The 22041-nt window shown below is 65.9% G+C and overlaps 4 protein-coding genes across 4 annotated transcripts in view; 1 reads left to right on the forward strand and 3 right to left on the reverse strand.

Annotated features, from left to right (window-relative positions):
- The window catches only part of H696_00293 (hypothetical protein), a gene marked incomplete at its 5' end in the record, with an annotated part of 14564 nt that extends 5603 nt beyond the window's left edge, over positions 1-8961 (reverse strand). The window contains 13 exons of the mRNA XM_009494141.1: positions 69-503; positions 646-2694; positions 2831-3019; positions 3099-3578; positions 4172-4505; positions 4690-4825; positions 4990-5164; positions 5284-5382; positions 5473-5526; positions 5671-5813; positions 5891-6058; positions 6138-7352; positions 7482-8961. Of these exons, the coding sequence (XP_009492416.1) occupies positions 69-503; positions 646-2694; positions 2831-3019; positions 3099-3578; positions 4172-4505; positions 4690-4825; positions 4990-5164; positions 5284-5382; positions 5473-5526; positions 5671-5813; positions 5891-6058; positions 6138-7352; positions 7482-8961 (6957 nt within the window). The remainder of the gene's footprint in view (positions 1-68; positions 504-645; positions 2695-2830; positions 3020-3098; positions 3579-4171; positions 4506-4689; positions 4826-4989; positions 5165-5283; positions 5383-5472; positions 5527-5670; positions 5814-5890; positions 6059-6137; positions 7353-7481) is intronic.
- Positions 8962-9543: 582 nt separating this feature from the next.
- On the reverse strand, positions 9544-13432 carry H696_00294 (hypothetical protein; the record flags this gene model as incomplete). Its single annotated transcript, XM_009494142.1, has 11 exons — positions 9544-10014; positions 10203-10395; positions 10722-11096; positions 11230-11295; positions 11469-11632; positions 11782-11886; positions 12044-12169; positions 12317-12481; positions 12668-13077; positions 13197-13257; positions 13397-13432. 11 exons carry the CDS (start codon positions 13430-13432, stop codon positions 9544-9546), a joined length of 2172 nt encoding a protein of 723 aa, XP_009492417.1.
- Positions 13433-14519: 1087 nt separating this feature from the next.
- Positions 14520-17600, forward strand: H696_00295 (hypothetical protein). Its single transcript, XM_009494143.1, has 7 exons — positions 14520-14724; positions 14896-15042; positions 15196-15450; positions 15578-15830; positions 15996-16223; positions 16395-16949; positions 17192-17600. Exons 1-7 carry the CDS (start codon positions 14584-14586, stop codon positions 17347-17349), a joined length of 1737 nt encoding a protein of 578 aa, XP_009492418.1. The 5' UTR covers positions 14520-14583; the 3' UTR covers positions 17350-17600.
- A 429-nt stretch (positions 17601-18029) lies between these two features.
- On the reverse strand, positions 18030-21984 carry H696_00296 (hypothetical protein). Its single transcript, XM_009494144.1, has 5 exons — positions 21657-21984; positions 20918-21462; positions 20596-20761; positions 20118-20296; positions 18030-19867 (listed from the first exon to the last, which is right to left on the reverse strand). The coding sequence occupies exons 1-5, from the start codon at positions 21963-21965 to the stop codon at positions 18637-18639; spliced, it is 2430 nt and encodes an 809-aa protein (XP_009492419.1). The 5' UTR covers positions 21966-21984; the 3' UTR covers positions 18030-18636.
- Positions 21985-22041: the final 57 nt, after the last annotated feature.

Raw genomic sequence — 22041 nt, forward strand, 5'->3', positions numbered from 1 at the left:
GGGGGGGGGGGGGGAGCGGAATGGCGTGTGGTGACGTGAAGCCCTGGGAGACAGTGGCGCAAACGCACCGTGTGTCGGGGAACATCGGCCGAGCCGGACCCTGGCGGAGTGGCCGACAGGGCCGGAAGCGGGGCCGAGCCAAAGGAGTTGCTGCTCGGGCCGAGTGGCGGGGCTCCGCCAAGGCTGGGCAGCCCACCGGGCCCGGACAATGTCGGCAGGGTTCCCCCGAGCCCCGGGATGCCGGAGCCCAGCGGCGACAGAAGCGCCCCACTGGAAAAGAAGTCCATACCTTGCGCCCCGAATCCCGAGGGGACCGGGGCCGCCCCCCGGGGAGGAAGCTCGCCCACCGTGGGGGCCGAGTGGTGGTCGAAGGCCCCGCCGAAGCTGGGCGCCGAGAAGGTCGGGAAATCCAACAGCTGAGGCGACTGCCCATGGGCGGCCCGGCGCCGGCGAAGCATCACCACATCCAGCGACCAGGCAGTCACGGCCATCGGTGTGCCGTACTGCGCGCGGTCGCCGACATGGCCCGCCGGCAGGGGTGCCGGTGCGCCGATGCGAGGGGCTATGATTTCAGCCAGTTAGACACGACCCATGCATGGGGGCGACAGGGAACAGGAGCCCGGGCAAGGGCGGGCACAAGCGTACCGGACTATCATCATGCATCTCGAGGCGAGGGTAGGTGCCGGTGGTGCCGGTGGTGCCGGTGGTGGTGGTGGTGGTGGCAGCGACGGCGGCGGCGGCGGCGGCGGCAGCGGCGGCGGCGGCGGCACCGGCACCACCTCCCGCAACGGCGGCCTGCGGCGCCAGGACACTGGTCTCCCTGGCCCACGACGCGGGGTCCGTCCCGTCAGGGGCGAAGTAGTCCCCGGGGATGGGGACCGACCGAAGGCCGGCCGTTCCAACACCGGGAGCCGGGGTTTCACCCTGCGGAGAGGGAGCCATCGCGCCCGGTCCCGAGAAGCCTGACGGCCGAGAGGCCGCTGGCGCAGCAGCAGCCGCCAGCAAGGGCGACGCGGGGAGGCCGCCGGATGCCAGCCCCGACAGGGGCGTCGTCCCCGGCGGGACAGGCGGCAAAGGGGACAGGCCGATGCCTGACCCGGCGGGCTGGATGCCAGGCACTGCCTGGGGCAGGAAAAGCAGGCTCCCGGCCTGGGACGAGGCATCCACAGACGGGAGACCCGGCGACCGCAAGGGCGACCCGGAGACCGGGGGCCCGGCACGCGGCATCGATCCGCGACCAAGCGACCCAAAGGAAGTGGCCATGTGCAGGGCTCCGCCGGTGGCGCGTGCTCCGGCCACCGAGGGGGATCCAACGCGGATTGGCATGGCCGAAGCCGAGACCCAGCTCCCCTGCGGCAGGGACCCGGCGGACTGGGCGGCGGCCGTGACGTCCGCCAATGAGGCGCTGACCCGGCCGCCGGAGTCCATGTCATCCACCAGACGTGAAGTCGGGCCACCTGGCAGCAGCGAGGAAGAAATCGTGCTCACCGAGGCCGAAAGGAGAGGGCCTGACGTGGGGGTCCCCGGGGTGGCCACAATCATCGGAATGCCGGCCGAGCCAATGGGTCGCGCGGAATCGGCGGCGGCGCTTGCAGGAGCAGCAGTCGCGTCGGCCAGCTGGACTTGGTCCTGGCCAGGCCCACTGGCCGGCGGGGCCGGCAACTGGTCGGCGGGTCCTTTGGCCGGGAGGTCGGACGTTGCTGAGCCGGAGCTCGGGGACCGCTGGCGGCCGAAGACATCCCCCAGGAAGGTCAGGACCTTGCGGCTGCGACTCGGGGTTCCCGTGGCCGAAGAGGGCCCCGTGCCCGGTGCACCGACGGTGCTGGTCGAAGAGGCCGAGGTGGAGAGACGCGGCGGGGACCCAGCCAGAAGGAGGGGACTGGGATCGGCCGGGGCATCGATGGCCACGGCCCGGGGGGTATGAGGCCCGCTCTTTTGCCCCGAGGCCGAGGTCGACAGCTGGGGCAAGCTGTCCGGCGACATGGCGGGCCCGGGACGCGGGGGGAGGGCATCTCCGCCGGCCGTGGACGGCGCCACGCCCGGGAAGGGCATCTTTTCCGCCGACGGCATTGGCGGCGGGGGTGGTAGTAGCGGTGGCGGATGCGGCAGTGGCAGGGGGCATGCTCCCTCCGCCGGATCGGTGACCAGGGTGGCCATGAAATCGGCGCCGGGGGCCAACAGCGGCGGCAGCAGTCCAGGCAGGGCGCCGGGAAAGGGAGGCGAAAGGAGGTCTCCTGGGGGCAGGCCCGCGGCCGGGAAGCCATTCGGCAAGAGGCCCAGCGGGGGGAATGGCCCAATGCCGGGGGCTTGCATGGGGGAGAACCCGGGCAGCGGAGGGAGAGCCGGCATTCCCGGCATTCCCGGCATGCCTGGCAGGGCCTGCAGCCCTGGGAAGCCCGGTGCGCCAGGGAGGCTGGGAAGCGGCGGGAGGGGCCCGATGCCGGTGAAGGGAGTCATCCCCGGGAAGGCGGGCATGCCCTGGAGCGACGGCATCCCCTGGAGCGACGGCATGCCCTGGAGCGACGGCATCCCGGGGAGGCCGGTCAGTCCAAACATGCCGCCGGGGCCAGCCATGCCAAAGACCGGGTCTGACTGACCGGAAAAGGGAAGGGGATAGGGCAGCAGCAAGTCGCCAGGCTGGTCGAAGGGCGAGCGGCGGTTTTGCCGGAAGGCCCCGGTGGCCAGAGTCTGCTGCTGGTAGTGACCCAAAGGAAGAAGGACGCAGGGGGGGGGGGGGGGGGGGGGGGAACAGCCGGCAAAGATGGTCAGTGGGTGTCGGCTCGAGGGGGGAAAAGAGGGAGATGGCCAGCGGCCACACGGGACCACGCACACCGGGGAAGGCCGAACGAGCACGCGGAGCCATGATGCTTGGCCCTTGAGGGAGCTCATCGAAGATGGCCAAGTCGTGGAGGAACATCTGGCCGGATTGGGTGGAGGAGAGGCTGCCGCCGGCCGGGCCGCCCAGCAGGAGGCTGCCCTTGGCCGCGGTGGAGAAGGCAACATGCGGCGTGGCCAGAGTCTGTGACAGGAGGAGTCAATGGATCAGCGAGCGGGACTTGCCGGTGTGAAAGCACCAAATCCCGCGGCCGGGCACGTACTTTGGATGAGAAGCTCATGGACGAGGCGTGCTGCGCACCGGGCATGTTGCAGCGCGGGGTGAAGCGAACCGGCCGGAGTGGGCGGGAAATTTCCCACCGTGGCCGGGAGAAGTAACTGACATCAATCCAATGGGCCAGTGACATGGGGGACACATTGCGCACACGGCCGGCGACCGAGCTGCCCATGTCGGCCGATTGGGTTGCGGCCGGGGCTGCGGCCGAAGCCAGGGCCCGCAGGGGGGCGGCGCTCTCCGGCGACACAGAGGCATGGGTGCTGCCAGGCGGACGGCCCCCATGCGGAGTGGCCCGTGCCCGGGGGAGCCGGGTGCCGGCAGTCTCGGCCAGCGGCGCCGCGGCCTCCGGCTCCGGGGAGGCGGCCTCCCCCGGGGGATGGGAGAACCGGAAGAGTGGCACCGCATGCAAGGGCGGCCGGCCCAGGCAGACAATATCACAGCTGATGCCATTGTCGATCATGCGGTGCTAGACCACGGAAAGGGAAAGGGAAGAATAGCAGCGCGGGGGAAGGAGGCGGAGGAGGCGGACGGGGGAAGATTAGAGCATTGCAGAAGCAGGCGATCCTAGGGGGCGGGGAGCCGGACACCGAAAGGCAGGAATGCCGACCATTGGAGAGATGGGGGGGGGGGGGGGGGGGGGGGGGGAACAATAAAGGGTGGTGATCGCACGTTGAATAGATCGACCCATCGTTTTCGCGCATGGTCGGATGGGGCATACTGGGAGCATACAAACACACACACACACACATGCATACAGATGTGCGCACATGCATGCGACGTTAGCAGGCGGAGGAGATGCCACCGCACGTCAAACCATCCCGCTGTCCGAGACGTAGATCGACGAGTTGACCGTATCCGGGGCATTTGACCAACTAGATCCACTCCGCCGACCGGGGTGATACATGGAGCGAATGGGGAAGTTGACTCCATCAGTGGAGCTGGCCCACAGGGGGGACGGGCCAAGACCGAGAGAGGGGAGGGGGGGCGGTGGGGGTGGTGGGGGTGGGGGGGGGGGGGGGGGGGGGGGGGGGGGGGGGGGGGGGCGCTGGGGCGATGTACCTTGGCCAGCTTGAAGGTGCTGTGGTTCACATCGAAGATCCCGGTGCCCGGGGTGATGATGACGATCGAGAGCCCGGTGCGGTTGAAGTCCCGGTTGACAAAGGCCTTCTCCAGGATATTTTGCGCCATGTTCATGGCCTCCAGGATATTTCCCTCGTACGAGTGGCTGATTTGACCGAATGTGCCCTCGGCGTGGCCATTGGCTCGCTCCCAGGCACGAATGTCCCGCGGGTACCGGCTCAGCTCCGAACGCAGGGACCGCAACACCGGCACCCAGTCCGACCGGGTTTCCCATTCGACCACGCACTTGTAGAAGTCGCGATAGGGGCGCCCACTGGCGCGCCAACAGTCGAGGGCGGGGGGGGGAGGAGAGGGATTTGAGCGGGTTAGGGATGTGCTACTGGGTGAGACCGGGCACGGACAAGCGGGGCAAGAGAGAGAGAGAGAGACGGGAGGGGGGGAGGGGGGGAGAGCATGGCAGACGGAAGAGATGAGCAGAAGAAGGAGAAGAAACACACCGGAAATCGGTGTTAATGCGCCCGGGCCCGGTGGTGGAGCCGACGTCCGAATAGAAGTGCCGCGAGAATAGCACAATCGACACCAGGTGATTGACGCCACGCTGGGACCAGCGGGAAAATAGCTCAGGCAGGAAACCTTTCAAGCATGAAAATGGTCAGAGTCACAGCGGGAGCATGGGCACGAAAAAGCCCACCAGCAACAGGGCACACGGAATGAAGAAGGACGGGCGCATGAAGGGGGGGGGGCGGGGGGCGGGGGGCGGGGGGTCGGTGCGGGCAGGCCCCGCGGGCGCGACACACCTTGAACGGCCTTCTCGAAGAAGAGCTCGCTGTCCTCCTCGTCGAAGGTCCACATTTCCTGGGACATCTGGATGAAAATGACGAAGCGCGCCGATTCCGAACGGTACACGCACTTGGTTTGCGGACCAAAGTAGCCATACAGCGAGGGCTGAGGGCCGATGTACAGCTGCTTGATCTGTCCCCCCAATGTGCCCCGGGAAAAATGACAAGCATGAAGGAGTGAGTTTGACCGGTCGGCCTGCTGAGGAGATGGCAGTGGGCAGGGGCACGACAACGACGATGACGACGACGGACCTGGCCACGCATGCCCAGGAAAGTGATCTTCTTTCCCACGTAGAGGGTTTCGCCGATGAGGCTGTTTTTCAGACGCCACATGTCGCTTCGAGAAAGGTACTGCATGGCAGCACAGGGAGCAGGTGGAATATCTGGCTGTCAGCATGGCGGACGCGAGGGGGCAAAGGGAGCAGCCTACCAGGCACGCACCTGCTCCTTGAAATTCACCTGGACAAAGCCAAGCCCCACAGAGCCCGGGCTCACCTGGGTGTCAGGAGCCGGGAAGGGGCGGCCAACGAGGAAGGGGGGGGGGGGGCGGCGGCGGCGGAAACGGGGAAAAGGCCGGTCAGTCAGCCAAACGCGCGTAACAAGGGGCGGCCGGCGCCAAAAATGCACACATCATTGCACCTTTGTCACGTAGCAATATTGGCGCTGATGGAAGCCGAAGAGCTCGGCGATGTGCTTTTGCAGGCTGATCTGCAACTGGGGATACTTGGAAGAGGATAGGGCCGACACCTTGACCACAATGCGCTTGATATCGGGACGGGCGGCTTTGGCAGGAGGTCAGAGAAACTGGCATCAAAGGAGGGGGAGGAAGCGGAAAGGGAGGCAAACCGAGAAGACACACCGGAGGCAGCGGCCGCATCCGCATCGGCCGTTTGGCCGGCCGGCGAGTCGCCGTGTGCGGAGAAGCGAACAGCCGAGCCGACCGAGGAAGATGTGGCACCTTCCGGCACGCCACCGGGGACAGTGCTGTTGCCCAGGAGCGAGGCTCCACTCGGGTGAAGGCGCGGAACTGGCGAACAAGTTAGCCGGGGCCGTGCAACAACGCCAAAAGGGAATGCCGCCCCGCCAGGGGGAAGGAGCACACGCACCCGAGCCGATCATTGGCGCCGGACCGCCGGCATGCGTGCTCAAGCTGCCGATGGAGCTGCTGGAGCTGAGAGACCCACCAAATTGGCCAACCGGTCCGCCAGGTGAGGAGGAGGAGGAGGAAGTCGGCGAGGAGGCCAGCACGCCGACCGGAGGCATGGACGGCGCCTTGGACGAGGGGGAAGTACTGGACGAGGAGGTGGCCGACACATTGGCGGCAGCGCCTGTGCCACTGGTGCCGGCAGTACCCGCAGCGCTGGGACCACCTGCGCTACCGCCGCCGCCGCCGCCGCCGCCGCCGCCGCCGCCAGTGCCACTACCAGCCCCGGGGGCATTGGTGCCGCTGCCGCCACCACCACTGCCACCGCCGCTGACGCCGCCGCCGCCTCCAGCGCCACTACTGCCGCCGCCGCTGACGCCGCCGCCGCTGCCGCCGCTGCTGCTGCCGCCGCCGCCGCCGCTGCCACCGCCGCTCGAGCCGCCAGTGGCGCTGGCTCCGGTCGGGTGGATTACCTGCGTGATGGCCAGCAGATCACCGACGCGGATGCCCGGGAAGAAATCCAGGTTGACAATCAGCTCCGGCACAGGAGGCGCGGAACCAGACGCCGAAGGGATGTTGCTTATGGTGCCAGACTGACTGGAGGCCCCGAGCGCGGACAGAGGAGCACCGGTGGCGGTGGTGGTGGTGCTTGTGTTGTTGGTGTGGGTGTGGGTGTGGGTGTTGGTGCTGTTGGTGCTGTTGGTGTTGGTGCTGTTGGTGGTGCTAGTGGTGCTAGTGGTGCTAGTGGTGGTGGTGGTGGTGGTGGTGGTAGTGGTGGCGGTGGTGGTGCTGGTGCTGGTGGCAATGGTAGTGGTGGCGGTGCCGGCGGCACCAGGCGTGGCTCCCTGGGCGGCAATGGTGCCACCCCCGGGGCTGGCCGCCGCCACCGAGCTCCCGGCATGTGTCGTGACCAATGCCGCAGAGGAGGAGCTGGCACTGATGGAAGACCCTGCGGAGAGGCCGAATCCCGGCGACCCCTGGGAAAGGAGGTGCTGGTGTGGCAGAAGGTGCTGGGGAGTTGCGCCGGGCCCCGACAGCACGAGCGATGCCGAGCTGTGCTCCTGCGACGTGAGCCCGCCGCCGGGGAGGCCGGCGCCACCGAGCGAGGAAAGTATGGCCCCGGGTGGGACTGACCCGGCGGCCGGATCTTCACCCACACCATCGGCAGTGGGGGTGACTATTGGTGGCGGGGAGTTAGAAAAGCAAAGCCGGTACCAGTCCAGGGGGGCAAGAGAGGAGAAGGAGGGACAAACACACGGCAGAGAAGGGACACAGGAAGGGGAGGGGAGGGGGGGGACAAACACACCAGCAGATGAAGCAGGCTTGTCCATGGAGGCTGCGCCCCGGGATTGGAAGGAGGGTGAACTGGGATTGTGTGCTGGCGAGGCTGGGCCGCCAGAGCCGGCCGACGGCGAGGAGGCCAAAGATGGGCCAAGTGATGGAACCCCGGTTGATGCCGAGGCCGAGCCGCCCGGGGGGATCCCTGTTCGAGGGGGACCATGCTGCAGCGGATGCGAATAGGCCGAAGCCCCGGGCAGATCCCCAGACCGGCTGCCATACACGGCCCCACTTGCCGAGAAGAAGGAAACCGCCGAGGCGGAGGTAGACAAGTGGCCCCCGGGTCCACCGGTGGACGGAACCATGGAATGAGCCGGGCCCGACAGGAGGGGAGCCTGCGAGGCGGGATCCGCCATGGCCGCCGTATCGTGGACCCAGAGGACAAGTCGCTGACCGAGATCCTGCTGTCCCGAGTTCATGACAGCGGATCCGAGGCTGCTGCCACCACCGCCGCCGCCGCCGCCGCCGCCGCCGCCACCACCACCACCACCACCACCACCACCACCACCGGGATTGGTGTCACCGCCGCCGGTGCCGCCAGTGCCTGTGGCGGGGGTGGTGGTGGCGGCGGCGGTGGCGGTGGCGGCGGTGGTGGTGCCAACAGCGTTGGCCCCAACGCCATGCTCGCCTCCATAGGGTCGCAGGGGAGCCGCACCGCCGCCGGTCCCGGTGTTCCTGGTGCTGGAGCCTGCACCGGCGATGGGATTGCCACCGGCGCCGAGGGCACCAGCACTGGCCCTGTTCCCGCCGGCGCCGCTGCCATGACCAGCAACACCGAGTCCACGGGCCGAGGAGGCGGAACCTCGCGCGTCCAGATCCCCCACCGGTCCATCCAGCGGGAAGTGGAAGCCGGCGGTCGGATCGCGGCTGCCAGGACCAAACTGCCCGGGCAGGGAGACCCCCGGCCCGTGAGTCGACGAGGAGGAGGAGGAGGAGGAGGAGGAGCCGGCCCCGGCGACGGTGGTCAAAGAGGAGGACATCGAAGCACCCGAGGGGGGGTTGGCCGAAGAGGATATGGTGGTGGCCGTTGTGGCGGTCGTGACATTGATGTTGACACTGAAATTGGTGCTGGTGTTGGTGCTGATGCTGGTGCTGGATGGGGTGGCCGGCGAGGGGGACGTCACGTCCCCGGCATTGGTCGTCCCGCCGGGAAAGCCGGGCCCTCCGGGGGTCAGCAGCCCGGAGAGGTCTCCAAAATGCAGGAGCCCTGCCCCGGGGCCGAAGGCATCCGTGCCGGGTCCACCAGGGGCAATACCATGGAAGGGAGAAGCCCCGGGGAGCTGAGGGAAGGCTGTGGCCACCGCCGGGTCGAACGGGCGAATGGTCACCACCGGGGACATGGCGGCGTCCAGCCCGGGACCGGAACCGGGTCCATAGCCATGACCGACCAAAGCGACCGGGCCCCCAGGTCGCGGGGGCAGCGGCTCGTGGAGAACCTGCGCCTCCATGTACAGGGGGGACGGATGGTGGAGGAAGGAGCCTACCGGGAGGCCAGATTGAGGGGCGGGAGGCGGGAGGCGGGAGGCGGGAGGCGGGAGGCGGGAGGCGGGAGGCGGGAGGCGGCCAGGAGTGGAGTCTAGGGGAGAGGGTGTCTTTGTGGGGTGGAAAAGGGGGAGAATCTCGCGAGACGCGATCCCCGGCCAACTTCCCGGGGCCGGTTATAGCTGCGGCCAGCCCGAGCGTTGGCATTTGCATGCGATCGAGATCGGCCGCGAGATCCGGCCTGTGCTGTTCCTCCTCCCCTGGGAGCCCCCCCTCTCGCGTGTCCACCACACAACTCAACCAGGACACGGCCGGGGAAGGGAGGCAGGGGGGGGGGGGGGGGGGGGGGTATTGGAAAAACGAGGGGGGCTGCATCGGGGGGGGGGGAAGACGGCTTCCGGGGAGGGAACCAACGTGGTCGGCCCCCCCCCCCCCCCCCCCCCCCGGTCGACGATCTTCGGCGAGGGGGCCTTTTTTCCCCCCCGGCCAATGGGGCGCTGTGCCGGCCGCCCCTCGCCGGGGGCCGGGTCACGGACAAACCTGGACTATTAGGTCCCCGTGGCAGCCGCCGCGGCTGTTGCCGGCGTTGTCGTTGTCGCCTCGGCCACCGCTGCCTCGGGGGATGACCCCTCTCCCGCGTCCTCCGACAGGCTGAGAGTGCTTGTGGATGCCGATGAGCAAGAGATGGCGGCAGCGGCCTCAGCTGCGGAGGCGCTGGCTCGGCCGGGCCGCTCGTCGCCATCCGCACCCACGGCCGAGGCCAGCGAAATGTCCGAGGCCTTATTCGGATGGCCGGTCCCTTGGGGACGGACGCGGAGCTTGCTGTGCCAAGCCCCGTAGAACACCCAGAAAGCCACCCCAATGGCCACCCAGATTCCCATGCGCATCCAGGACTCCGGCCCGAGCTCGACAATCAGGTAAATGTGCACTCCGAGGGCCGCGGCCGGGATGAATGGCACCAGGGGGGTTTGGAAGATCCGGCGCCCGGTGCGCATCGACACGGCAGGAGCTGCCTGGGGCTGGCTCAGCAGGCGAAGCAGGCGCCAAGGAAGGGGGGGACAGGGAGAGAGAGAGAGAGAGAGAGAGACAGAGGGAGGGAGAGGGGACACGCGAGTAGGGCCGGAACGAGGGGTCAGGACCAGGAGAGGCGCAAGGAGGAGAATGTGGCGACCGAGCACTGGCCATCCACCCGGCACAATGGGCGTACCAGCCACCACAAATAGCCAACCAGGATGATGGCAACCGAGCCGAAGGTGCCGAAAATGGAACCGTGCCAGCCATACGACACGGCCAGGCACACCAGGATAAGGCAGAAGGTGAGCAAGGCCACGGTGATTTGGGGCCGGCGACCATTGGCCGGCACGTCGTAGCGAACCAGGATGATGGCAATGTTGACCACACTACGCATGTGCGCACGCATGGTAGGAGGGGGGGGGGGGGCGAAGAGCAGTAGGGACGTGGGAGACAGGGAACTCCGGCAGGTCAGTAAGAGACAGCACAACAGCGAATCTCGCGTGGAGAGGCTACCCAGCGGTTCGTCGGTGACCAGGCGAGGGGGATCTCCGTGCGGGCGAGGTGAGCCCAGCTGCCACGGGGGGAGAGAGAGCCCGGGCAGGTCGGGAGATCGGAGGCAAGTCCCCCCCCCCCCCCCCCCTGCTCCGTCTGTTGGGGGCCACTCGGGCTCTTTTCTTTCGTGGCCCTTTGGCATTCGCGGAATGTGTCGCACCTGAAGGCAATGAGCGTTCCCATGGACACCATGTCGCCGAGGGTCTCGAGATCGAAGGACACCACCATGATCGAGGCCAGCACGCCGCTGACCAGGGTCCCGTACAATGGGACGCCGGACTTCGACTGGACACGGCCAAGGCTGGCCGGGGCCAGCAGCCCGTCGCGGGCCATCGCATAGAAAATCCGCGGCATGGTCAGGATCTGCGAGAGGATGGTCGTGGACATGGCCACGAAGGCTCCGAAGGCCACGGTGATCTCCAGGCCGGTTTGGTTGTGGTGGGCAAAAGCCCGTGCCAGGGGTGCATGCAGGTCCAGATCCAGGTAGCTTTGCATGCCAGTCAGGACGATCGACACCCCGCAGTAGAGCGCGGCGCTGGGGTGGGGTGGGGAAATGGCAGCGCGGCGAAGGGGAGCAAGGCCCATGGCCGATGGCAGGGACGTCAGGATCATGGTGCGAGAGCGGTGACAAGCAGAGGGGGCATCATGAGCAGCGGTCCGGGCCGTACCCGATGCCGATGACAATTAGGATGGCGAGGGGCACATCGCGCTCCGGGCGCCGGGATTCCTCGGCACTAAGAGCCCCACCATGACACAGGATCCCCCGAGGGAATACGTAGGTGAGCGAGACTTCCGATGGTGGGTATGGGGGGGGGGGGGGGGCCGCCCTGTAGTGTGGGCATGCCCCGGGACAGTCGTGGGCCTGCCCCTGCGAGGGGAGCCGAGGAAAATCACGCCTCACACGTACAAGCCGCTGACCGCGTCGAAACCGATGTACGCAAAGAAGATCATGGCGGCGCCCTTGGTGATACCACTGAAACCGTACGGCGTGAAGGGCGTGTAGTTGCTCGTGTCCACGAACACCGCCCCGGCAACAATGACCAGCACAATGATGGCCACGCAAAGGCCATTCTGTGATGCCAGCCGAGGAGCGGGCGAGGGCGGGCGAGGGAAATCGGTCACTACGCCGGTCAGAGGCGCCGGCGCCTGAGCCGCCCATGGATCACATCAATGGGGCTCGGCGAGGTCAGGCGGGAGGCGACATTTCAACCCCGACGCACGATAAACATGTTGACCCTGGAACTGGTTTGCGTGCCGAAGCAGCAGATTATCGTGGCCACGATGATCGACCCCAGTGCCAAAGCATCAAACGTGGAACACCCATCCTACCCGGGGAGGGGGGGGGGGGGGGGGGGGACACAATTCGAGGCCAGGCCATGCGAAAGAGGCGTCACACAGGCGGTTACAGCGGGTCAAAATGTCAGCCATGTCGAGAGGACAGACGGGAGGCTGGTCCGCCGGACGCCGGTGGCGATGGCGTACCTCCACACAGGCGGCGCTATAGGGCAGCGAGTAGAGCCAAGTGGGGATGCTGACCCCGCAGGCGGCCAAGAAGGCCGCAAGATGGTGCGACCAGCCCCTTGCCACGGCCGAGGCGGCCACAATGTACTGGGCAGCCGCCGGCAGAGGATGTGGGCAGGAGGAAGGACGCAGGGGCCCCAGTGGCCAGGTATGCCGCCCACGGGTCAGTTCGAGCGGGCAAAGGAAGCACGCGTGCATCGGGAGAACGGCCCCCGGCAGGGGCCGAGAGTGCACCTCCAGAAACAGGACCCAGCCCACCAGAAGGGCTGGCAGCTCGCCGAGGCTGCAGTAGGTGTACATGTAGGCGCTTCCGGCGAAGGGATAGATGGCGGAGAATTCCGCATAGCAGAAGCCGCTCAGCAGGCAAGCTATACCCGCCACCAGGAAACTGATGGTGATCTGGCGGCATGGACCGGGAGAGCCGCGACAATGGGTCAATCCACCTGGAGGGGGGGCGGGGGGGGCGGTAGGAAAAAAGAAGAAATTCAGAAAGGGAAACATGCCGACGGCCGAGCGAGCACGAAGGGGTGGCAAAATAGACCGCATGGCGTGCGTGGCCCAGAAGACACCGCTGCTGCCACGTACCGACGGCCCTGCGGCATTCTTGGCCGCCACGCCGGTGAGAACGAAAATCCCAGCACCGATCATCGACCCGACACCGATGCCAACCAAGTCGAAGATATTCAGCTCGGCCTTGAGCTTGCCCGAGGTTTTGGTCGGAGCCAGCGAGCTGGCCGCGTCATTGGCCGGGGCAATGTCCCCAGGGAGGGGCTCCTGGCTCGATGACACGATGGACCCCGGCGGCGAGGGGCCAGACAGGGCGGTTTCCGAAAAGTAGCGCTTGTCCGAGGGCATCGGCGAGGCGGATTCCTTCATGTGTGGTGCCGACAAATTGCCGGTCGGCTTGTGCAGGCCGGTGGACAGGGATGCCTTCAGCTCTTCGAGGGCGATCGACGCCCGCGGTGAGGGAGGCGCCGGCGTGAAGGAGGCCTCCACTGCGGGTGGTGCCGAAAGACGTGGGCGCCGGTCAGGAACCGTCAGCCGGAGGCACGGCAACAGGCGAGGGGGGCCGGGGAGGGGGCTCGGCATTCGACGGCCACCACCCTGGACGTACCGACCATCTTCCGGGTGGAGGACTGAAGCAGATAGACCATGGTGTCCCTGACAGACACCTCCTGCGGGTGGAGGGGGGGAGGGTCGACGCGGGCCGCGGCATCCAGGCCACGAACCGGAAGAGGGGGATCTAAGTAAGAGCAAGGGGGCTCGTGGGCCGGAGAGACAGGTAGAGGGGGGGGGGGGGGGGGGATGGCGCACCCGGAGTGTTTGGATTCTCCGCCGAAGGGAGCTCATGGTGACTTATGCTGGGCAGTCGCCCGGTGGGATGTCCGACGGCCGTCTGCTTCGCACACGCGACTTGGCTTTCGAGACCGTTTGGGCCGGGCTTAGCCTCCGAATGGCAGGCGCGGCGGGCAGATCACTCAGCGAGGATTACCGGGGAGAGGGGTGGCTTTTTCTTAGTTCGTCTTTGTTTGGAAAGCCTGACCCATGTCGCCGGGTGGGAGTAGCAAGGGGGGCACTTGGGATGATGGGAGCCTCCGAGCCTGGGGGAGAAGTCAGAGGCAAAATGGGCAGATGGCGAGGAGGTGAGGGGAGGGGCACCGCGTGGGTGTGGCGATGGGAGATCGGCGGGCAGGGACCGAGTGAGGCACGGATGATCGTGGGCTCTGAAATAGCCGCACACACATCGGGCTGGCCCTCCGCTCCCGGTTAAAATGGCGCGACGATAAAATTAAGGGGGTGATTAGATCTCCCGTGATCTGATAAGCATTTGGCCCAGTTTGAAATCGAGATCGGGTCTTTCCGGCCTCTCGCAAGGGGACAGACCTTGGGACCAGCGGCCCGCGTCCCCCGGGGGAGACCCCCGGAGCATGTGCGAAGCCTTGGCAGCCCCTAGCTTCCCTCCAAGGGAACAGAAGAAGATACCTCCTTTGCCCTGGGGCACCAGAGTGCAGCAACCAACGCCCGGGGGAGGGGTGCCCTTTCTTCTTCGCGATTTTTCGTTCTAGACGGGCATGTGTCTCCTCCCCCGGGCCCATCGGGACGAGCGTCCCTTCCTCCTCTCATCCACAAAAAGCACTGGGCGGCCAGGGCGCGCATGGGGGGATGTGACCCGTTCGCCGGTCGGGTGGCGCTAGATCGCTTGGCGGACCATCCTCGGCGGATTGCCCCCCCCCCCCCCCTAGCGAGCTGCGCGTCCCCCATCCGTGGGGCCTTATCGAGCGGCTACCCACCGCCTCCCCTTGGAGTGGGGCTGACATCTGAACTCCCTCCTCCTCGACACTGCTTGGCCCCGTTTGCTTCCCTGCCCCTCCCCCCCCCCCCACACACACACGCGCACATACAAACAGCCGGATATACGTCCATACCCTCCCGCGCGCACGCACGCACGCACGCACGCACTCCCGGTCGCACACACGCACACGTGCCCATCTCTGGTTGGAATGCCCGGCGGCGCTCCCGGCCCTGCCTCCGCCCCCAGCGATCTCCCTCCGGCTCATCTCTGGCGCTATGTCGGCGAGGGTGCAGCTCATGTGGCCTTAGCCTTCACGGCGTCCCCGGATGTCGGGCCATTTGCCTCGTTCGTATGTCCATTTTCCCGGCTTTCGCCACACAGCACACCCCCCGTCCGCTTGCTGGCATCCTGTCGCTCCCCTCCCCTTTCCCTCTCTCCTCCACACACACGCACATACATGCGCGTGCGTCACCCATCCCTGACATGCGTCCCGTCACCCTTTTGCTGTCTTTGTCCCCAGGCTGGCAAGGTCTTGCGCTTGCCCAAGCGGGCCGCCGACCATCCAGGCAGCGCCAATCCTGGCCAAGAAGCACGCGACTTGCAGAAGCTGGCATTTGTCGGGGAAATCATTGCACCGCTCATCGGAGCCCAATACATCCAGCAGAGTGTATGGCGAAAAAGATGATCCCCCCTCTCCCCCACCACCCCATTTCCGCGCCTCTTCCCGCTCACTTCTCCTTCTCTTTCGCCCCTCTCGGCCCACGCACTCCCATCTCCCGGTCGCACAACCGGCGTTCTCTCAAACTAACTGGTCATCCAGGTTCCCATTCGCACGACACCCGAGTTCCGCCGGCAAGTGGCCGCCGCCATCCGTCCACTGAGGCCCGCCGCGCGGTTGTCCGGGTCGACCCTTCCCCCGGGGATCAACCCCCTTGAGCTGCCTGGCGATGATGACCCGGATCTCGGCCCGTGCGGCCTGTCGTCGGTTACCATGGCCACCCTGTATGATGACTTGACGCTGCTGCCGGATTCCTGCTGCCCTGGCGGGGGGAGCACCCTGGCCTTCGAAGTCAAGGTATGACTGCTCTCCTTGGCCTCTTGCCTCCGTGCTCTTCGCTTTCCCGGCTTCGATCTGCCTCCCTGTCCGAAGGGGGATTGGGGAATTGCGCCTGACGCTCCTGCTCGCCCTCTTCGGCCATCAGCCCAAGTGGGGCTTCATGCCGGCCTCGCCGTTTGTGGCGAGCGCGGCGGCCGGCACTCTCTCCGCGAGTGTCCTCGAGGAGCCGGCCCCAATTCGGGAGCAGCGGCGGCTGCTAAAATCACGCGTGTGTCGCGGCTGCATGCATCGGAATCTGAAGGCCAAGGCTGGGCCCGGGCCTGATCTTCCAGGTGAAGGCCTTGGCGACTACTGCGGGACGGATCTCTTCTCCGGCAATGAGGCACACATTCATGCTAGTGCGTGGGCTGAGGCCATTCCGGGCGCATCTGCACCCATTCACACACACACACACACACACACACACACACACACACACTCATAAGCACAAACATCGCCTATTTCGCATCCTGTCCTTGCCCGTCTACCGCCCCGTCCTGACACTTCGCTTCTCCGGGTATAAGCCCTGTTGGACATTGCACGGGCACCGCGAAACAATTTGCGCCTGTTCATTGATGGGGACCAACGCCCTCTCGGGGATCTGGACTCTGCCGAACTTGACACTGGCCTTGACTTGGCCGCTGCGCTGGGGATAGTGGCCAGGATCCTGGCCTTTCGCCAGGACTCCAACGCCATGGCCCACCATCCGTGCGACCTGATGTTCCGCCTGGCACAGGCACAGTTTCTGACTGGTGCGTTGCCTCTGCTGACGGTGTGATGATTGCCGGCAGTGCCAGTGGCGGTGGCGGGGGGGCTGGGGGGGGGGGGGGGCCAACGACAGACATAAAAGCCTCTGCCATGGAAGCATAGACCTCTGCGCCACGCTACCCATGCTGACCTTTGTCCGGGGCCGGGAATCACAGACGTGATCGACATTGAGGGTGCCCTGGAGCTGTGTCCGGAACTGTTTGAACGCACCATTGGGGCCCTCATGTCGCTGGCGCCCGCGCAGCCGTCTGCCCCCTTCGACTTGAGCCGGCTATCGCAGCCGCTGCCTGTGTTGAAGGCGCCGCTATGTGGCCAGGACCTTGACTCTCTTGCGGCGGCTCTGGCGTTGCCGGCTCTCGCCAAGGAGGGTGACAGCGGCCAAGCCCACTCCATGGCCGAGTGGCGCCGCGATGTACTCGAGGATATCACACACCTCCTGCTGGCCGACACCCTTGCAGGAGCCCCATCGCCGGTGGCCGTGGACTTTGCTCGGTCCCTGACGGTTGCGGACCTGCTGGGGGATCGCATTCGCTATCTGCGGAAGCTCACTTGCGCGGCCACCCTCAAGGATTGCTCGGTGTATGTCACCTTCCAGGTTCGCTGCTGCTCTGCTCCCCGTAGCGGGGCCGAGGAATCTCCCCCCTGCACGGGTGCCTCCAGTGGTGTCCTCCCCCTGCCAGACGGACGGGAAGTGGTCTGGCGTGTGCAAGGTGCGACCACGACACAATCCCACTCGTGGCACGCCTGCCCTCCTTGTGATCCCCTTTTGTTTGTCCCCCGCTCTTTGCCCGGCTTGATTCCGTGCTTTTCTCTCTCTCTCTCTCTCTCTCTCTCTCCCTGTCCTGCTTTCCTCCCTCCTGCCGCCTCTGCCCCCGTGCCACCGTGTCCGCTGTCTTTTGACCCCCTCCCACGCATTTGCTCTCTTCTGCTGTCGGCATGCCTGGCATGGTAGTGGCGGATTTGGACTTCAAGTCCCTTGTGGCACGATCGGCTCGGTGGCTGTCCCTGGACCATTTGATCGCCCGGCGCTATGGCGAAGCCAATCCCGCGGTGCTGGAGCGGGCGCGCCACCTGGCCAAGCAGCCTCGGTGCCTGTGGTCCCGGGTCTGAGGGCACATCCATATGCAGGTGCCCCGTCATCCAATGCCCTGTGTCCCTGTGCAAGGGCTGTCCTTGAAGGGAGGACGGGCTGTGACCCCCTTGACGAGCTCCCATTTCCTTCCTCCCCCTACCCTTTGTCAAGAATGCCAATGCCTGAGTCTCCTCCCACTCCTATTTGGAATACACTTGCCGGAGAGAGCTGGCGCCTTGGCGCTATGCCCCCGGGCCCCTGTCCGCCTCGCGACTGGACACTTGATCCCTCCCCCGCCCATGCCGTCGGTCAGGAAGCCGGCTATGGCCTCTTTTCTCGATCCCCCCTCAATGGTGTGGAGAAAAAAACGACCCACCAATTTAAATGGCCGCAGAGGAAGAAGAAGAGTAGGTGCGTTTGCGAAGAAACTATATTGAGAAGGGACAAGGGCAACATGACGCATGGCAAAGGCACATACGCATGTTTGAATGTATGTAGGGGGTAAGGGAGAGAGAGAGAGAGAGAGAGAGAAACAAAGAGAGGGAGGGAGGGTGGGGGAGAGAGAGAGTGTGTGAGCACTCGGGCGCGGGCTCGTCTCTGCCACTCGTGAGCACCGGGTGTGCGCGACGCACGGGCCCGGATGACTCCCTCACTCTCTCGCCCTCATGCAGCCGGGCGTGTGCACACGCGTTTGACCCGGCGGCCACCAACGGCCCCCCCCCCCTCCCCCGCCCCTTCCCTCCTTGCGCGTGTGGAGGACGCGTGATGCCGCGGGTGTAGGACGCGCAAGTGGCAGATGGCCACCCCTGCGACAAGTGCACGGAAAGGCGAGCAGCAAAAAAAAAAAAATGAGGGAAAGGGGGTGAGAGGGAGGGGGAGGAATGATTTTCTCTGGCTCAAGGACAAGGGACATTGAGTAGGGGAGGAGGAGAGAAGAAGGAGGACAAAATTGGGTTGAGGATCACACGATGGCGCCCCTGCGACAGGCAGCAGGTAGGTAGGTAAGGGGGAACAGGGAGCTCCCTCTCGCTCTCGCATACCTCCCTCCACCAGGGATCTAAGGAAAGTGGAGGGAGGAAGAGGGCGAGAAGAGATGGACAGATGGAGCGGAGGAGGGGCCGCCAGAGCAATGCCATGCACAGGGCACAGGCCGCGCGCGCTGGCTCATCCATGCGCAGCGACTGTCGTCGGTTCTCTTCCCCGGACTGACACACAGCAAGGAGGGAGAAGTGGAGAGGGGAAGACAGAGGAAGAAAGAGAGGGAGGAGGCCGGGGAGACGACAAGTGCACCGGCGATTGGGCGGCGCATGGAAATGGGCTGACACTCAATCGGACGCGGCTGAAGAGGCGCTGGACGAGGCGTTCGACCGGATGGACGACCCGTCATCCGAGGCGCCCTCCTTGTCGCTGGGCTTGGCCATGACAACGCCGAGAGAGGCGGCCGTGGAGGCGGCACCGCTGTTGGGCGAAACCGGCTCCATGTTGAAATCCAGGCTGACGGCAACGGCGGCATCATTGCCACCGGTGAGGGTCGAAACCAGGGCCGCATCCTTGTCGGCCGAAACCGCCGGGCTGTCATTGACACTGGCATCCGGCGAGGAAGCGGGCGAGGGCGAAGACACGGTGGCGCCGGGGCTGGCGGAAGAGGCAGCCAAATCGGCGGACTTGGATGCGGTGGCGTCGCTGTCGCCGTCGGCCGAGAGAGACTCCTTGCGGCGAGAGCGCGAGCTCCGGCGCGGGGTCAGGACATTCATCTCATGACCGGCGGACGTCGCATCGCCGGTGGGGTTGAGGTTGAGCGCGAGGGCGATCTTGGTCTGGCCCTCGGGGGAGATCTTCCAAGTGGCCAGCATGCGATCCAGCTGGTCGACAATCTCGCGCTCGGCCTTGAGGAAGATATCCCGACGGAGGTACACCATGTCGGCGACCGGGCCGGCGGCGCTGCCGGAGGAAGTAGCCCCGGGCAGGGAATCCGACGACTGCTTGCCCGTCGGCCGGGTGTTCTCATAGACAAGGACCCCGTCGGAGGTGATGTTGATGGAGGAGAGCTTCCCCCGGTCGAAGGCGGCCACACAGGCATCCAGCGCGCGGAGGATTTCCCGGCTGACGGAGCCGGAAATGTTGATCTCGTACTGGGAGTTCGGGTCGAGGAAGAGCTTGCGAATCTCCATCGCATCCTCGAGACGATCGCTCAGGAGGCGCTTGTCCCAGCGGGACTCGAAACGCCGAGCACGGGCATGGAACAGGGGGATCTCACCACACCAGGAGGAGACGCAGAACTTGGCGAAGGCATTCCGGAGCTTGGGGTTGCGCAGGCGGAGCATGTGCTCATACCCGAGCAGGTCCCCGACCGAGGTGATCTTGGAGTCGGTCACGCGAACCGAGGTGCTCTTGTTCTCCTTGTCATTCATGAGGGCCATGTCATCCTGGTTCAAGCCGCGGATGGCCTTCAGCTCTTCGTTCTGGGTAGCCTGCGCGGGGAGGTGATCGAAGCTGGAGTCGAAGGAGCCGGATCCACCGGTGCTGGCGCCGCGGCGCAGGGCAAGGCGCTGGCGGCTGTCGTATGGGGAGAGGGAGAGGGAGAGGGAGAGAGAGAGAAAGAGCGGGAGCAGGGGGGGTCAGCCATCGGAAGATGCATGAAGGAAAACATGTTCGCAACAGGCCAAGAGAGAGAGAGGGGGAGGGGGGAGGGTGTAGCCGCCCCGCGCGAAAGGGGGGGCGCGGCACGCTGTCGGGCCTGCCCACCCGACCAAGGCCCCCCCCCCCCCCCCGCGCGGCCGAGTTGCACGATGCCAGAAAGACGCACGTGAGGGACTTGAAGAAGGGGGTGTAGGACAGGTAGAGGGGGTAGACGGTGATAATCAGGCAGCAGACCGACGAGAGGGTGATGATGACATGGTCCGGGCCGAAGGGGTAGAGCTGGCGCGCCAAAAAGACGACAATGATCCACACAATCCCGAGGCTGAAGGAGACGGCCATCTGGATCTGTCAACATGGCCGGCATTCACCATCATCATTGGTGTTGGTGGTGCGTGGTGGCATGGGCGCCAGTGTTTTGAGCGGAGAGGGGGGAGGGGGGAGAAACAGCGCGACGCCCATGCGTGTTCAGGGAGAGGAGGAGAAAAAAGCGTTAGGGGGGGGGAGAGGGGGGGAAGAGAGAAAGAAGTCGCATCGGGGCCCTTCTCAAAAACATGGTAGTCCTCCGGGATTTGGGGGGGGGGGGGCCGCCACAGGACATGAAGGGCGAGAACGGGGCGGGGAGGAGGACAGCCCAACACACGTACAGTGAGCTCGTTCTGAATCATGAAAGTATCATTCACACCACGCAGCAGGAAAGACAGGTGGATGGTGATGGCCACATAGATCAGGGCCTGGATCATGATGAAGAAGCGAACCTGGAAGGCGCAGAGACCGTTGCCAGATGAGAAGTCATTCCAGCCATTGGCGGAGCTGGACGACAGCGGGGGGAGGGAGGTAGACCATGCAGACCGGCGGATTGGCATGTGAGAAGGCGCAATCGACGGGGCGGGGCGCGGAAAGAGCATCGGATGGGGGAGGAGGGTCGGAGGAGGAGGAGAAAGGAAATGGTCGTGATAAATGACGCACAAGGTAACCATCAGGGCCGCGATGCCCAGATACAGGACGTTGACCGTGCAGTAGATGATGATCTGGTTCCGGCGGAGGGCAATCAGCCGGAGGAAGCGGTAGTAGCGCGACAGGTCGGCCTGCTTGCGGGATGCCTTGCGCCCGGCGACCACCTGCTGGGCCTCGGCGGCGCTGCTGGCACCGGCGGCAGCCTCGGCATCGCCCTCGAAGGGAGCCGGGGCCGGGGGGAACTCGGAGGAGCTGGCCTTCTCGCTGTGGTGGCGCATGACCGCGTCGAAGACCTCCGGCGAAACGGAGTCGAATGGCCCGGCCGCCGTGAGGGCCGCATTTGCCAGGGCATTGTTGGTGTCGATCGAAGAGCCAGACCGGCGCGCACGCAGACCACTGCCGCCGGTGCTCGTGTCGGAGAGGAGCCCATCGTCGCTGTCATCGGTGGACATGAAATCCGAGGAGCTGGACCCGTGGATGCGCATCACCGTGTCCTTGAGTGCACCGGCATGATGCACGTAGTTGAAGTAGGCAATGTAACCGCGGAAGATGAGCGGCTGAAGGAGGGGATGGAGGCCAGCGCGGGCGCGGTGGAGTAGCCAGGTCAGTTGTCAGGGGGTGGGGGACCTGATCGGTGAGCATGGGCCGATTGCGTGGCGCCGTGCATTGAGGAGAGGAGAAAGGGAGAGCCAGGAGAGTGAAGAGGGGGAGAGGGGGAGAGGGGGGGGGGGGAGCAGGGCCGAGCACGCACCAGCAGCCAGGTATTCATGAAAAGCGAGCCGGAGATGATGGCCGGGAAACAGGTGAAGTCCCGGCCGAAGTTGGGCGAGGACAGGATGAGGACCGTCTGGTGGATGATAATTGCCCAGAAGGAGAGAGACGTGAGCAGACGCCCACGAGTCATGATGGGCTCGGTGTGACTGCGTGCCAGGAACCACACATAGCAGGCGATCAGCAGCGGGAGGCCAACGATGCCATAGATCTCGATCGGATAGAGGACCGGGATCGGCTGTGCCGGGTTGGCCGCGGCCGCGATGGGGGACACATCGAAGAAGGACATGGGGACCAGGGGGCGGCGGCTGGGGAGGGAGTGGTTAGGATCGAGAGGAATGGGGAGGGGGAGGAAGAGGGGGAGG

The sequence above is a fragment of the Fonticula alba genome, assembly GCF_000388065.1.
Source record: "Fonticula alba strain ATCC 38817 unplaced genomic scaffold supercont2.1, whole genome shotgun sequence".
Lineage (NCBI taxonomy): Eukaryota > Rotosphaerida > Fonticulaceae > Fonticula > Fonticula alba.

Coding starts and splice junctions, on each gene's coding strand:
- H696_00295 (XM_009494143.1), top strand. CDS start 14,584: ATGCCCGGCGGCGCTCCCGGCCCTGCCTCCGCCCCCAGCGATCTCCCT. Junction 15,831..15,995: donor TGAGGCACACATTCATGCTA/GTGCGTGGGCTG, acceptor TCCGGGTATAAG/CCCTGTTGGACATTGCACGG. Junction 16,950..17,191: donor AGTGGTCTGGCGTGTGCAAG/GTGCGACCACGA, acceptor CTGGCATGGTAG/TGGCGGATTTGGACTTCAAG.
- H696_00296 (XM_009494144.1), bottom strand. CDS start 21,965: ATGTCCTTCTTCGATGTGTCCCCCATCGCGGCCGCGGCCAACCCGGCA. Junction 21,463..21,656: donor TCATGAATACCTGGCTGCTG/GTGCGTGCTCGG, acceptor CCCCTCCTTCAG/CCGCTCATCTTCCGCGGTTA. Junction 19,868..20,117: donor CCCTTCTTCAAGTCCCTCAC/GTGCGTCTTTCT, acceptor CCCATACGACAG/CCGCCAGCGCCTTGCCCTGC.